The 14758-nt window shown below is 40.0% G+C and overlaps 1 protein-coding gene and 1 pseudogene across 2 annotated transcripts in view; one reads left to right on the top strand and one right to left on the bottom strand.

The window, feature by feature from the left end:
• Positions 1-740: 740 nt before the first annotated feature.
• LOC308617933 (vomeronasal type-2 receptor 1-like) overlaps positions 741-14758 on the bottom strand; it is a gene marked incomplete at both ends in the record, with an annotated part of 43834 nt that continues 29816 nt past the window's right edge. Inside the window, 5 exon segments of the mRNA XM_081235343.1 lie at positions 741-1775; positions 1777-1817; positions 3664-3787; positions 10913-11051; positions 11053-11138. Coding sequence (XP_081091469.1) covers positions 741-1775; positions 1777-1817; positions 3664-3787; positions 10913-11051; positions 11053-11138 — 1425 coding nt within the window.
• On the top strand, positions 11988-13297 carry LOC308617514 (RNA-binding protein with serine-rich domain 1-like; annotated as a pseudogene). The gene has a single exon. The product of its transcript is annotated as an RNA-binding protein with serine-rich domain 1-like (transcript).

Here is a 14758-nt window from a genome sequence, read left to right as displayed (position 1 = left end):
CTTTGAAACAAAAATTCTCTTACCAAATACTCTGCTCCAAGTGAAAGTTTATGAGCTGTATGTAATTCTTACCTCAGTCAGTGCAAAGCTGTCTATTCCGTAGAGGCATTAACAGGATGTAGAACAAGATGTCTGTTTCGGTCCCCACAAGGTGACTTTGTCTAATGTAAATTTCTAGATCAGACACCCATGATATAGGGGGGAAAAACATATTCATATTTGTATCCACCACGTTAGGTTACTTGTGCCTATTATATTCCCTGCCATGCACTCCTTATACCAAAGTGTTTGAAAGGTTTTAATGAAGTGGTTTACAATTTCAATACTAAAGACACAGATGTAGAGAATGGACTCAAGGACATGGGGAGGGGGAAGGGTAAGCTGGGACGAAGTGAGAGAGTGGCATGGACATATATACACTACCAAATGTAAAACAGATAGCTAGTGGGAAGCAGCTGCATAGCACAGGGAGATCAGGTCAGTGCTTTGTGACCACCTAGAGGGATGGGATAGGGAGGGTGGGAGGGAGGGAGACGCAAAAGGGAAGAGAAATGGGAACATATGTATATGTATAACTGATTTACTTTGTTATAAAGCAGAAACTAACACATCATGGTAAAGCAATTATACTCCAATAAAGATGTTAAAAAAATAGTAACAGTTATTCGAATTCTTGCTAAATGGTATGAGACTTCATATGCCATGCTTTGACTACACTACCAGAACCCAAATCCTCAGAATTACCCCAGAACATCAGGCAGCTGCTGTGGGAACCACCTGAAAGGGAATGTTGAACCATACCACCATTGCAGCTCTGAGGGACACATGCAACCCATGACTCTACTCATCTGAACAGTTGACACCATGGTATTGTTGAGCTCACTGCTCACAGAGGCTGAAGTCAGTTGGATGTTCTTATCTACAGTGGGAACTCTTCCACCAACAATTTCATCCGTGTTCCTCTTTGGCCTCAGCAAAATAATGAAGCACTTGGCAGCAAATATACAACCCAATAAACCATAGCTGGATGCCAAGATTGCAAATATTTCCACGGCCACTTTAAACTTGCCTTTGGTGCTCAAGTAAGCAGGGATAAAAGAGATGCAGACAATAAACAAGACCAGCATCCCAAAGGTGATGCATTTTCCTTCATAGTAATTATCCAGCAACTGGCAAGCCACAAGGTTGTAAGAAAGCAAGGCCAAGAAGACATCCATCCCAAATATAGAGCACAAAAATTCTCTAGAACCATCATAACATTCCAGAATAATCTTTATATTTTGAGATTCTATGTTCTTGTACACCCTTGGGGGTTCTAATCCTAAGTAGGCTGTACATACGCCAATTTTGACTAGAACAGAGATTAGCACAATGATTTCCCAATAAAGAGGGTGGATGGATATAAGTCGGGTTTTGGATTTGGAAATTCTGTAGGCTAAAAACAGCGAAATAGTCTTTCCAAGAATACAAGACAGGCAAAGTGAAAAGCCCAGTGCCAGAGTGACCTGACGGGCCACGCAGGACCAGTTGTATGGCTTGCCAATGAAGAACATGGAAGACAGCAACGTGATGACAAGAGAAACCTGAATGAGAAAGCTCAGCTCCCGGTCATTGGCAGTCACGAGAGGAGTGTGTCTGTATATCACATACACAACTGTGACTGCCAAAACCACAAGCGCCCCAAAGATGGAGAGAATGACAAGCGTGAATCCCAGGACCTCATCATAAGCAAGGAATTCCACCTCTTTCAGCACACACTCGCTCTTTTGTGCATTTGGACCAATAGTCTTCACCACATTGTTCACACTCCCTTTGACCTAATGAACAAAGAACAGAGGACTGACTGCAAAGAAATCCACTTGTCCCCTTCAGCTGCGAATAGCCCAGAGGAGCCAAAGGCCTAATGCAAGACTCACTGAAATTTTCTACAGAGAATATATAATATCTCAAAAAAAAAAAAAAGCAGTGATAAAATGGTCTTAGAGTGTGCAGCTAACATTACAGATTGAGAATTGATTTCAATTTTGGAAATTCAGTCTCCCGTCTTGGTTTCAGCTCTTCCTGCATGGGCCTTTTTCAGTAAAATGCCTCTTTCTTTTTCTTCCAATTACCTAGTTGAGAAGGGAGGTCTGTACTCTCATAAGCTCAAGAACAATCCACAAATATATGAGAACATTAAAGCTACTAAGGTGAAACAATTAAGAGTACTGTGACAGTGATAAGGTTGATTAAAATACGAGACTTTTCAATCTTGCATTCAGCTTCTCCTCCACCTACTGAAGAGAATTTTGTCTTTGCCCACTCAGCTTTCCTTTCCTCACCCTCCAGATGCAGATTTGAGAGAAGAGGTAAAGAAAGGTTGAGAATTAGAAGAAAGGAAACAAAAACAACAACCACATTGACTAAGGTTGAAAAAACTTTTGGGGCATTTAGCTGGGCAGAGGCTCTAAAGGAGAATATTGCAACATAAGAAAAAATCTGAGATGAATTTGTGGTAGATTATGAAATGGATCTCTTCACTGTTCTATGAGAGATGCAGATAAAGACTGGAATTCCCTTTCAATCACTTCCGACTGCTGGATTGGACTTCTCTTGTTGTTTCTGTGCAGAGACTGGGCCACATGGGGTCCAAGGAGTTATTCAGATTACCTTGTGCTTGTTTTCCATTTGTGGAAAATTTTACATTTTTAAAATCCTCTTTTAACTAAATTGCTATAGAGGGCCTTTTGGCAAGAGACATACAATTTGTTATCTTGAACAGAAGGTAGAGATAAAAATAAACCTGCTGCAACATGCTCCATAGGGCTAAGCATACCAAGCCCAACTAAAATTCTGGTCAAGAACAGCAATTCAACAGGTTGTAGTGAAAAATTCATAGAGCAGTAGATATAGAATTCACTTGTCCTACAGACTTTGAGTAATTATGGTCTTTGCCTTTAGGGATGTACTTCTAAATCTTATATTTCTAAATTAGAGATAATTCTGTAAAACATAGAACTGTAATTCACTTATTTACTACTCATTCACATTTTTCCATAACTAATATTTAATCTATTTCAGAAATTGAAATAATTTTAAATACTTTTTTTTTGCGAACCCATGTATTCATATTTCACATTTCATTAAAAAAATTTTTCCCCCTCTTAAATTCACGGATGTTGGTCTTTTTCCCAAATGTAGCAGCTTTGGAACTAAAACTGCCCTGGCCCAGGAAGATCCCACATGCCGCAGAGCAACTAAGCTTGTGCACCACAACTGCTGAGCCTGCGCTCTAGAGCCTGCAAGGCACAACTACTGAGCCCACGTGCCACACCTACTGAAGACCGCACACCTAGAGCCCATGCTCTGCAACAAGAGAAGCCACCACAATGAGAAGCCTGCGCACCACAATGAAGAGTAGCCCCCGCTTGCTGCAACTAGAGAAAGACCACGCGTAGCAATGAAGACCCAAAAATAAATAAATAAAACAAATAAATTTATATTAAAAAAACGCAATGTTATAATTTTTGGCACTGCACAGAACATCCAGTGGTTTGATGGATTATAATTTTTGTCATAAGTTGTTCACATCTATTTATAAAGAAGGCTCCCAAGGCCCTCTTTGCCCAAACATGTTTAATCTCCTTCCATTTTAATATCAGTGAAAAAAATGACCATCTCTACCTGGTTCCCGTGACACATGCCCATCAGCACACAGGATGCAGTCAAAGCAACATATTGGTTCCCCATGACGAATTCCCTTCTGGGTCCCAGGTTGACACAGGTCAGTACACACTGATTGGGGAAGCTAGCAAAGACAAATACAATGCATGTAACAAAGCCCTTTGCCAGGCTAAGAAAGTTTCCACCTGGATTTCTGTGGAAGTTTTGTAATATCTTGGGAAACCCAGGATAGCTGGGCAAGAATAACAGACAAAGAGAATAATAAAATGGAAAGCCTAGAGGAATTTTGCTAAAAGTCCTATAGTTGATTCTAGAAATGGGATTCTAGAAAAGTCCTGTGGTTGATTCTAGAAAATATCAAAGCTAATCCCAAACCTAACTCTTTCTAACCTTGAAGACTCAGACCAGGCTCCATGTCCATGGGGCCCTGAGGAGAGGATAATTTGTCAAGTCTGTTTCTGCTTGAGGGGGGACCCCAAGAATCATCTTGAGTGCCTGAGAAAGACTTCTCAGCAAGGTCATCCCAACACAGTCTGAAGATGTGTCATACAGAATCAGTACAAAATAACAATGAAAGGTCTATTCCATGTGGAAAATTGTATGGCAAAAAGGAAAAGTGGACAAGGCACAGCACTGGAATATTTTCTCACAAAAAGAGCTTAGAAAACTCAGGGGTAAACATAGGTTTCCCTTTACATTCTACATGGTTGTGCACATTGAAACCCACTATAAATGCAATGTTTGTAAATCGGTTTATATCTAAATGTAAATGAGGAGCTTCCTACTTAAAAAGGAGAGAAGCTGTATTTCCCCATTAAGCAAAGATTCATTTTGGAAAGTGAAAAGATTCATTTTGGAAATCAGAATTTTCCTATGTTGAGTTTCCCAAGATAATCTGAATTAGATAACAATGGAAAATATCAGAAATCTATGAGCTCAGTTATGGTATGTAAGATTACTTAAGTATGTATTGCTAAACACAATAGATAGGCTTCTTAAAAGGGTTGTGTGCGCGCACATGCGCATGCGTGTGTGTGTGTGTGTGTGTGTGTGTGTGTATCACCACAGAATGACTATATTTCCTCTCTCCTGACCCAGTGTTCTGAAAAGGGCTCTCCATATACCTTTCTTTGAAAATCATCACAGTAAGCTGATGTCTTTTTGTTCTGTTTCTCAGTATCCCTTCCCTTCTCAACCCTCATGATCTAGCTTCCAGCCCACTCACCTCACTAAAATGTTTCTTGCCAAGTCTGACAGCTCTTCCTCTAGTACCGTTCTCCTTTCTCTTGGATATCTGGCACTCTTGATCAACTCCTCCTTGAGATGCAGGCTCCCTTGGCTTCCATTGGGTCCTTTTATTTCTTTTGTTGGTTCTACTTCTTCTACCTACCTCATCACTGTGGGTGTTTTTTGTTTGTTTGTTTGTTTGTTGTTTTTTGGCTCTAGTCCTTGATCCTCTGCTTTTATCTCTCAATATAAAGCAGCTCATTCATTCTCTTGTCTTCAACCAGCACCTCTACCTAAGAACATCCAAAACTTGACTGTAGCACCAACTTTTCCCACCTGACCTTTAATTCCATATCCTAAACTCCCAACATGTCCCTACTCTGAGATTCCACCATCACCTCAAATTCAACATGTCCAAAACTACCCCCATTTATGCTATTCCTCCTCCCGAATTCCCTATTTCTGTCACTGACACCACCAGTCTCACCCATCATCTCCAACCATATCTTTGATTACTTGCCTACACATACCTTCACTCAGGCCCATCTGCTTACCAACCTACAGATTCAGTTTATTATCATGAGTTAAATCATGCCTTATACCATCTACTAATTGTTGGTGCAGGATACTTCCAAGGCCAGTGCATCAGCAAATCCAGTGGATTTTACTCTTGTCCCCTTCAGTCTATTTGCAACATGGCAGATAGAATAATTCTGTAAACTCTAAGTTGGATCATGACTCTCCTCTGTCAACACTCTTCCATGGCTCCCCATTCCACTCAGAGTAAAAGCCAAAGTCCTTCAACAGCCCACAAGACTCTATGTGATCTGACCCTCTCTCACCCCTCTTACCTCCTCTCCCACTACTCTCTCTCTCTCTCACTCTTTCCAGCCACACTGAACTCTTTCCTGTTCTTCTAAAATGCCAAAAATACCCCTACCTCAGGGTTTAAAAGTTGCTGTTTCCTCTGCTTGGAATGTTTTCCCCCTAGATAATGCATGGATTCACTGTCTTTTCAGTTTTCGTTCAAATGTCACCCCAGTGAGGTCTTCCCTGACCACACTATGTGAGATTACAACACTCCTGCCAGCACCCTCTATCTCAATCCCTGCTATTTTTCTCTCCCTAACATTATCATCCATTAAAACACTATATCACTTATTTATTTATCTTGCATATTGCCTGTCTCTTCCCACTGAAATGTTAGTCCCATTAGGCAGGGATTTGTTCTGTTTTGTACATTAACACATCCCCAGTTCCTAGAACAGTGTCTAGCACATATAATATTGTGTTCAATAAATATCTGTTCAATTAATTAATGATTAGACTTTAAGTGCTGTGAGGGCAGTGTTCTTTTTGCAGTGCTTAAGACAGAGGTAGACTCATAGTACTTGCTTAGTGAATTTGTAATGAATTACATTTGAACCAATTTCATTATACAAATATAACCTTGGGAATGCCCTGGCGGTCCAGTGGTTAGGACTCCGAACGTTCACTGAGGATGGCACGGGTTCAATCCCTGGTCAGGGAACTAAAATTCCCAGCATGGCTGGGGGGAAAAAATAAAATAAAATTTATTTAAAAAAACAAAATAACCCTAATTTTAATAAATTTTAATAAAGATGAGAAAAATAAAATTACTATGCTCTAATGAAACATTATTAAAATAGAAATCTACTAGTACATTTTACTACTTTTCTATCAATTTTTAGTAGAATGAGCATTCTATGAACTTTGCTTATACAAGCAATAGCATCTTCTCTTGTTTCATGCAAAACATTATACTGAGCACCTGCTCTATGGCTAGCACCAGGAATACAAAAGGGAAGAGTCTCAGGCCCCAGTCAGGGAGAGGGCTCTGGGCCACAGAAGGTGGTTTATATGCTAGGCCTAGGGCAGCTCTGTCTTTCTGCAATGATGGAAGTGTTATATATCTGTATTGTCCAATACGGTAGCCCCTAGCCACACGTGGCGGTTGAGTACTTGGAATGTAGCTAATATGACTAAGGAAACAAATTTTTAATTTTAGTTAATTTTAGTTAATTTTAATTTTAAAAACTACATGTGGTTAGGGACAACTGTATTGGACAGAGCAGCTCTAAGCCAAAGAAATAAAATGCAGAAGAACTATGGCCCCTACAGTGGCAAACACTAAGTTTTGATTTTTATCCTGCCAAAATGTATTCAAGAGTTGCTTAAGGTCGGGTTAAGAAAGGGAGGAACTAGCATGTATGCATGTATGTATGTGTGTATGTATCTGTGAGTATACATGAGTCTGTATATGTTTATTGATACCCATGGAAAACCAAGGACCAAAAAAAGAGATAAAAAGATCCCCTTGGTATCTGGCACAGCACAGGAGCTTGGAAATCTTAATTTTCTTGTATTCTTATGTCCTTTCCCAGTATGATTCAGAAGACTATTTGGGGATCTCAGATCCCAGGTCAAAAGGGCCACACAAGAAGAGGGAAGATACATGAATAACAAACAAGATGAAGAAAGACATCCTCCCCCAAAAAATGTCTTGCAGCAGCAAAGAAAAACTGCTGGCTGTCCTGACACCCACTTACAGCTCTCTCTCACTCCTGCTGCTTCCTCCAGAATATTCACATGGAAGATTAAATTGCCAATGCTCTTCCACCACCCTATCGGTTTACTGTAACACTACAGATAAACACTAAACTGGAATATCAAAAGCCCTACAGTTCTTCTCTCCTAGAACTAATATTTCATTAAGGGTAAAAAGTTCAGCGGTCTGGTAAGTGATGAGGTTTCCCAAGTGCTTCTCTAGGTGTTACCTTTACATTGTGTAACCAGGGCACCCTGTCTCTAGGTTCTTTTCTAAAATGTTCAGAGCTGCAGTTCTACAGAGCAAAGCCCGCCTGTTGCTATAGGAAGTGGGGGAATTAAAATTGTAATAATAATGAATAATAATTCATTATTAATAAGTAAAAATTAATAACAATAATAATGAAAATAACAGCTTTTTATCTGGAGTAAGTACCTTACAACCAAATCTTCAAACCTCATATTCACTGCTTTCCAGAACGATTTTGAAAACAAATTTTTAAAAGAATTTTGAAATTTATGAAACTCACCCTTTTCTCCTATAATTTCTCAATAAAGGATTTTTTGAATGATATATTAAAGCTTATTGACATGTCTATGCACCCATGTGAGTGTATATATATATATATATATATATATATATATATATATATATATATATATATATACTGGAAGCTAATGTTCCCTACATCAAATTATATTATGAACTTATAAATCCTACTTCACATTCCTTGACCCTGGGAATAAATAAGAAAAAAAAAAGGAGGAAGAAATAAAGTTCCTCCAGAACTATGGTCAGAGAGGGAAGGGAAGGACTTCTGGGTTGTCCCAGGGTAATGGTAACTACTAAACAGTGAATCTCTCCACACAGTCTCTGAAAAACACCATACAGATTTAAAAGGAAAAAAGAGTAAATAAAACCACACATGACCCGCAACTTTAGCATCATAAAGAGCCTGAAAATATTATGAATTTCAAAGTAATTATAACTAGAGAAATAGCCATTAAATTCCAGCAAGGCCACCTCTAGACCTCCCTCCTCATCCCTAGGTGTATGGGAAATGATGGAACTCTGGGGAAACTGTGCAGAAAAGAGTAAGGGGGAGCAGACAAGCTAAGGTTATTGGAGAGTAGACAAAACATTCCTAGAAAGAAAATGTCAGGCTATAAGGCAAGGTCTTGAAGGTGGGACTCAAAGCAATGGTTTCATCCCTGCAGTGAGACCAGAAAGTATACAGAAGGAGAAATGATAGAAAGGGTAAAAAGTAAGAAAGGAAAATTAAGAACTCCGTAGAAACAAGAGTGAACCATAAAATCAAAAGACAAGTTAAGTCTTCCCTTTCCACACAAAAGTCATCTCTTAAATAAATTGCTCTGCACTCTACTAACAGAAGAAGGCAGTCTTGAAATACAGACTTGTGATTCACCCAAAACCCACATCCTTGTCCACAGAAACAACTAAAGATAGAATTGTGCCTCCATATAAGTTTACTATAGGAAGAAAACAAAAAATGAAAATCGAAACATTCCAGCAGAAGAGGATGTGGAGAAAAGGGAACCCTCCTACACTGTTGGTGGGAATGTAAATTGATACAGCTACGATGGAGAACAGTATGGAGGTTCCTTAAAAAACTAAAAATAGAACTACCATATGATCCAGCAATCCCACTCCTGGGCATATTCCCAGAGAAAACCATAATTCAAAAAGACACATGCACCCCAATGTTCATTGCAGCTCTATTTACAATAGCCAGGACATGGAAGCAACCTAAAACTCCATTGACAGATGAATGGATAAAGAAGATGTGGTACATATATACAACGGAATACTACTCAGCCATAAAAAAATAATAATCCACTTGCAGCAACATGGATGGACCTAGAGATTGTCATACTGAGCAAAGTAAGTCAAACAGAGAAAGGCAAATATCATATGATATCACTTATATGGGGAATCTAAAAAAAGGCTACAAATTAACTTATCTACAAAACAGAGATAGAGTTAAAGATGTAGAAAACAAACTTATGGTTACCAGGGGGTAATGGGGGGGAGGGGTAAATTGGGAGGTTGGGATTGACATATACATATTACTATATATAAAATAGATAACTAATAAGGACCTACTGTATAGCACAGGTAACTCTACTCAATACTCTGTAATGGCCTATATAGGAAAGGAATCTAAAAGAGTGGATATATGTATATGTCTAACTGATTTACTCTGCTGTACACCTGAAACTAACACAACACTGTAAAGCAACTATACTCCAATAAAAATTTTTTTCAAAAGCTTAAAATAGAGCTACCACATGATCCTGCAATCCCACTCCTGGGCATATATCCAGAGAAAACCATAATTCAAAAAGAAACATTCACCCCAAAGTTCATTGCAGAAAGAGAAAGGCAAATACCATATGATATCACTTATATGTGGAATCTGAAATACAACACAAATGAACATATCTATGAAACAGAAACAGACTCACAGATACAGAGTACAGACTTGTGGTTGCCAAGAGGGAGGGGGGTGGGGGAGGGAAGGACTGGGAGTATGGGATTAGCAGATGCAAACTATTGTATATAGGATGGATAAACAACAAGGTCCTACTGTGTAGCACACGGAACTATATTCAATATCCTGTGATAAACCATAATGGAAAAGAAAAGTATATATATATATATATATATATATATATATATATATATATATATATACATACATATATATATATATATATAACTGAATCACTTTGCTGTACAGCAGAAATTAACACAACATTGTAAATCAACAATACTTCAATAAAAATTTTAAAAAAATATTCCAGTAAGTTAAAATTCCCCTCTAAAATGTACACACACAACCATTAAGCAAAAGAATACTTTAAATAGATATCCTAGCACTTAAATTAAGTATTCTCAGAAAAGCACTTGTAGATGTCAAAAATATCTCGAACCAGATATTTTAAAATTTAAAACATCAATGGATATAAGACTGGAAGAAATGAAAAAAGTTCATATGTCTCAGGAAAGAAACTATTTCAGAAATTAAGATAAAAGTCACAAGGTGTTCAAAATATATATACTTCAGTGAAAAGTTAATAAGGGGCATTGAATAAAGGCAGGAAAACAATAAAGAGAATAAGGATGAAATAAAGAGTAAAGCGAAAATTATCAGAGAGAAGGTGAATAAAAGGAAGAGACAAAGGAAGTCAAACACTTTGGAGTACTTGAAGAAGGAAAACAAAATCATAGAACTAATATTTAAAGCTATAATCAAAAAAAGTTCCAAAAACAAAAGATCTGAACCTATATATAGAAAAGATATGTATTTTATTTGGGAAAATTAACTTGGAATAGCCAACTCTAGGTTTCTGATATTCCATAGCACCTAAAAGAGTACAGAAATGCAATTGTCTCTATATATAAACAAAATAAGATGCCAGCGTAACTAACCTCTGATGATTCGGTGTTCCAAAACATTGTCACATTCTTAATCATCACGAGTTCAAATTTAGAGTTTGTGAATATATATTCTCCAACCTTCACAAAGGCTATCTCTCCATTATCACCTAATTGCCAATTTAGAATATCAGTATCCAGTCACATCTCCATTATCATCAATTTCTATTCTCATTCCATTATGGGTTGTAAACTTAAGTGTCTTCAAATAATACATTAACTAGAAAAAAAGGAGGAAAAACAACAGGGAAAAAAACAATTTTTAAAAATTTGATTGCCTAGAAAACAGGGTTTATAAAGAAAATAATCTCAAAATTCATATCTAATTCATGGGACTGAATTTTTTCCTATTCCTCTATACCTTTGCTGTCTAATACAACAGCTCCTAACCACATATGACAATTGAAATTTGAAAAGTGGCTGGCCAAATTGCGATGGGCTATAAGGGTAAAATACACACTGGGTTGCAAAAGTTAGTTCAAAAAATGTAAACTCTCTCCTTAATAATTTCATGTAATTATTTTTATATTAAGTTATCCTGATTATGACCAAATGTTAAAATATTATTTGGGGTTAAATAAAATATATTAAATTTAACTTCATGTGTTCCTTTTTATTTTTTAATTTGGTTACTATAAAAATTTTAATTACCTGTGTGGCTTTTAAATTTCTATTGGACAGTACTGATCTATACCAAGGTAAAGTGATGCCTAATATTTCCTAATACCTACAAACCTAGGGAAGAGAGGATATTCCCTCTTAGATTTCTTCACTAATAGGTACCAGTCTACCCTACTATCATCATTCCCTTCCCTGAATGTCAAGTGCTAAAGACGGGAAGATCAAGACCCATTCCCCACGCTTGCAAAGCTCACAGTCCAGTAGAAGGGCTAGACAAATAAACAGGTACTAATAGTAAATTCAATGTACTCTGTGTTGCTGATGTGGAAAGAGTGTTGAGAGGGCGTAGATGAGGGAGTGGCTAACTAATTGCCTTAGGAAAACTGAAGGTTTCCCCAGGAAGTAGCCATCTGAGCTGGGTTTTAAAAAAATTAGGCCTTCCCGCTCCCTAATCCTGACGCCAGAGCGGCGCCGGCCTCAGAGACTGAGGAGAGGGGGAGGAGGTCGCGGCGGCTGGAAGATGCTGCACTTTGGCGTAAATTGCAATCGATTAAGGATCGTTTCTCAGACTCAAGTCAGAAGGGCATTGCTGCTTTGAACACCTCAGAAGGGGAGAATGGATTTATCAGGAGTGATAAAGAAGAGCTTGCTAGGAGTCAAAGAAAATAATACAAAAGTCCAGCACTGGGGCTCCTTCTCCTACCAAACGCAAAGACCGCTCTGAGGAGAAGTCCAAGGATCGCTCTAAAGATTAGGGGGCCGCCGAGGAGTCCAGCGAGAAGGATCGTGGCAGGGATGAAACTCGAAAGAGGCGCAGCGCCTCCAGTGGTAGCAGCAGCATCATGTCTCGGTCCAGCTCGAGCCCGGGCTCGAGCACCAGCACGGGCTCTAGCAGCGGCTCCAGCTCATCTTCACCATCGAGCCGCTCAGGAAGTTCCAGCACATCCCGCAGCTCCAGCTCCGGCAGCTCCCCTGGCTCTCCGAGTCCTTGTCGGCGCAGGCAGGACAACAGGCGGCGTTCCCGCTCCAAATCCAAACCACCCAAAAGAGATGAAAAGGAAAGGAAAAGGCGGAGCCCTTCGCCTAAACCCACCACAGTGCACATTGGAAGGCTCACCAGGAATGTGACCAAGGATCATATCATGGAGATATTCTCCACCTATGGGAAAATTAAAATGATTGACGTGCCTGTAGAAAGGATGCACCCGCATCTGTCTAAAGGCTACGCATATGTGGAGTTTGAGAATCCAGATGAGGCCGAGAAGGCGCTGAAGCACATGGACGGAGGACACACCGATGGACAGGAGATCACTACCACCGCTGTGCTGGCCCCCTGGCCTCAGCCACACACCCCCGCCCCCGGCGATTCAGCCCTCCCAGGAGAGTGCTGCCACCGCCTCCCATGTGGCGCAGGTCACCCCCACGGATGAGGAGAAGGTCACATTCCCCTTGGCGTGGTCCCCCGGCCGCCGCAGCCACAGGAGCCGCTCCAGCTTCACCTCCTCCCTATACGCAGGGCCACCGAAGCTCTGCCCTGTGACTTGGACTCCCATCCAACTCACTTTTGTCACTTTTCTAGCCGAAGGAGGATCGGTAAGAAAGAAATCCCTCACTCAGAGGCAGGCTTCGAAGGTGAAGGCAGTAACTGCTACATTTCCCCTGGCGGCAGAGTTCCGGCTGCAGGAGTGTTGTTGGTTTGGGGTCGTGTTTATAAAGATGCCCTCCAGTTTTCTGGCTAGAAAGCTTCCACATTTCTAGTTCCTGAGAGTCAGTTTAGTGGCAAAGCCAGCAGGGATGAGCAGGGGGCTCCAGGAGGTGGTACAGCCCCAGCCTGGGAGCATGTTTTCCCGTTCCACAGGTGACCTGGGGCCGATCTGGTGGCCTGCTCGTGCCCTAACCTGTTGGCCTGCAGGGTCCCACAGGAAAGGGTGTGATTTTACGCAGCTGCCGTTCCAGTTAGCCTGGCCCTGCTCCTCTGCTTGAGTCCTCTTCTGACCTCTAGGGCCTAATACCCAAAATGGTTCTTTTCACGTGTACTCATGTGTGTACACACGCACATCCACCTTTCTCTCTGGAACTCGTTAGTTGAGACCCAGCTCTGTCGGGTCATCACAGAAGCTCCCCCCACCCACCACTGTTGTGTTGGTATTCATGGTGGTCCTGCAGGTTACCTTGGCAACGTGTACATTGCTTTTTTGGCTTTTATTGTACAGTCAGTACTATACATTTTCTGTTTTGAGTTTTGTAACTTTGTGGCATTTTAGATAATATTGTGTTTGTACTTTGTTGTGTAGAGAAAAGAATTGTGTTGGATAAACCTAGGATTAGAGTACAGCTCAGAAAAAGAAAAAACATAGTAGCAAGTTGCCTGACAAATACTGGAATCAAAGAGATTCTAAGCCAAGGGAATAATATGTGAGACAAGGGTGTGCCAAAGAGGCCATTGCTAAGCATACAAAAGTGGATGGAGCTGATTGTACACCTGCAGAATAACTTCATAGACATCAATAGGAACCCCCTAACAAAATAATACCTCTAGTACTCTTGCTTTACCCAGTCAACCTTAGCTGGGGTAAGAGCTTATGTTCTTTAGTATGAAGGTAACCAGTCTGCACTGAGATATATCCTGTGCCCTTGGTCTTTGTCAGCACCACATGCTAGACTTATGTCTCCCAACCAGAGGGCCCAGTCCAATCCCTAACCCTCTACAAACCAGAGAAACAACATAGCAGAAAGAGCCTGAATTATGGTGTATGATGATTTGGAGTCATATTTTGGCTCTGTCAAATGACATAACCTTAGGCAAGTCATATATCCTAACTAAGCATTAGTTTCCCAGTCTGTAAAAGAAGGGAAATCATCCCTGCCCTACCTCTGTTGTAGAGATTAAGGTAATATAGCTAGAAGCTTTTAGTAACTCAGTATACAAAGGTAAGTATTATAATAATCACCATCTACCAGTAGGGCTACTCCAGGTCACTTGCCCTTTTATCTCTCCCTCTTTTACTGTATGCTATTCTCAGTCAACATGAAATCTACATCAGAGTTCACAACAGGGTGACTTTTACTGCCAAGTCCACTGGGGAGAGGCACATTTTTCTTTCTCAGTCTTCAGAAGACTCAAGCAAGGAAATTTTCAAAGGCTGCAACCTTACAGCTTTTCCATAATTCCACCTGTTTATCATCATTGGATGGTAGGACACAGTTTCCTATCACGAG

The sequence above is a fragment of the Mesoplodon bidens genome, assembly GCF_964165515.1.
Source record: "Mesoplodon bidens genome assembly, chromosome: 5".
NCBI classification, from domain to species: domain Eukaryota; kingdom Metazoa; phylum Chordata; class Mammalia; order Artiodactyla; family Ziphiidae; genus Mesoplodon; species Mesoplodon bidens.
The sequence above is the reverse complement of the archived record's forward strand: the minus strand, read 5'-3'. Positions and strand labels throughout refer to the sequence as shown.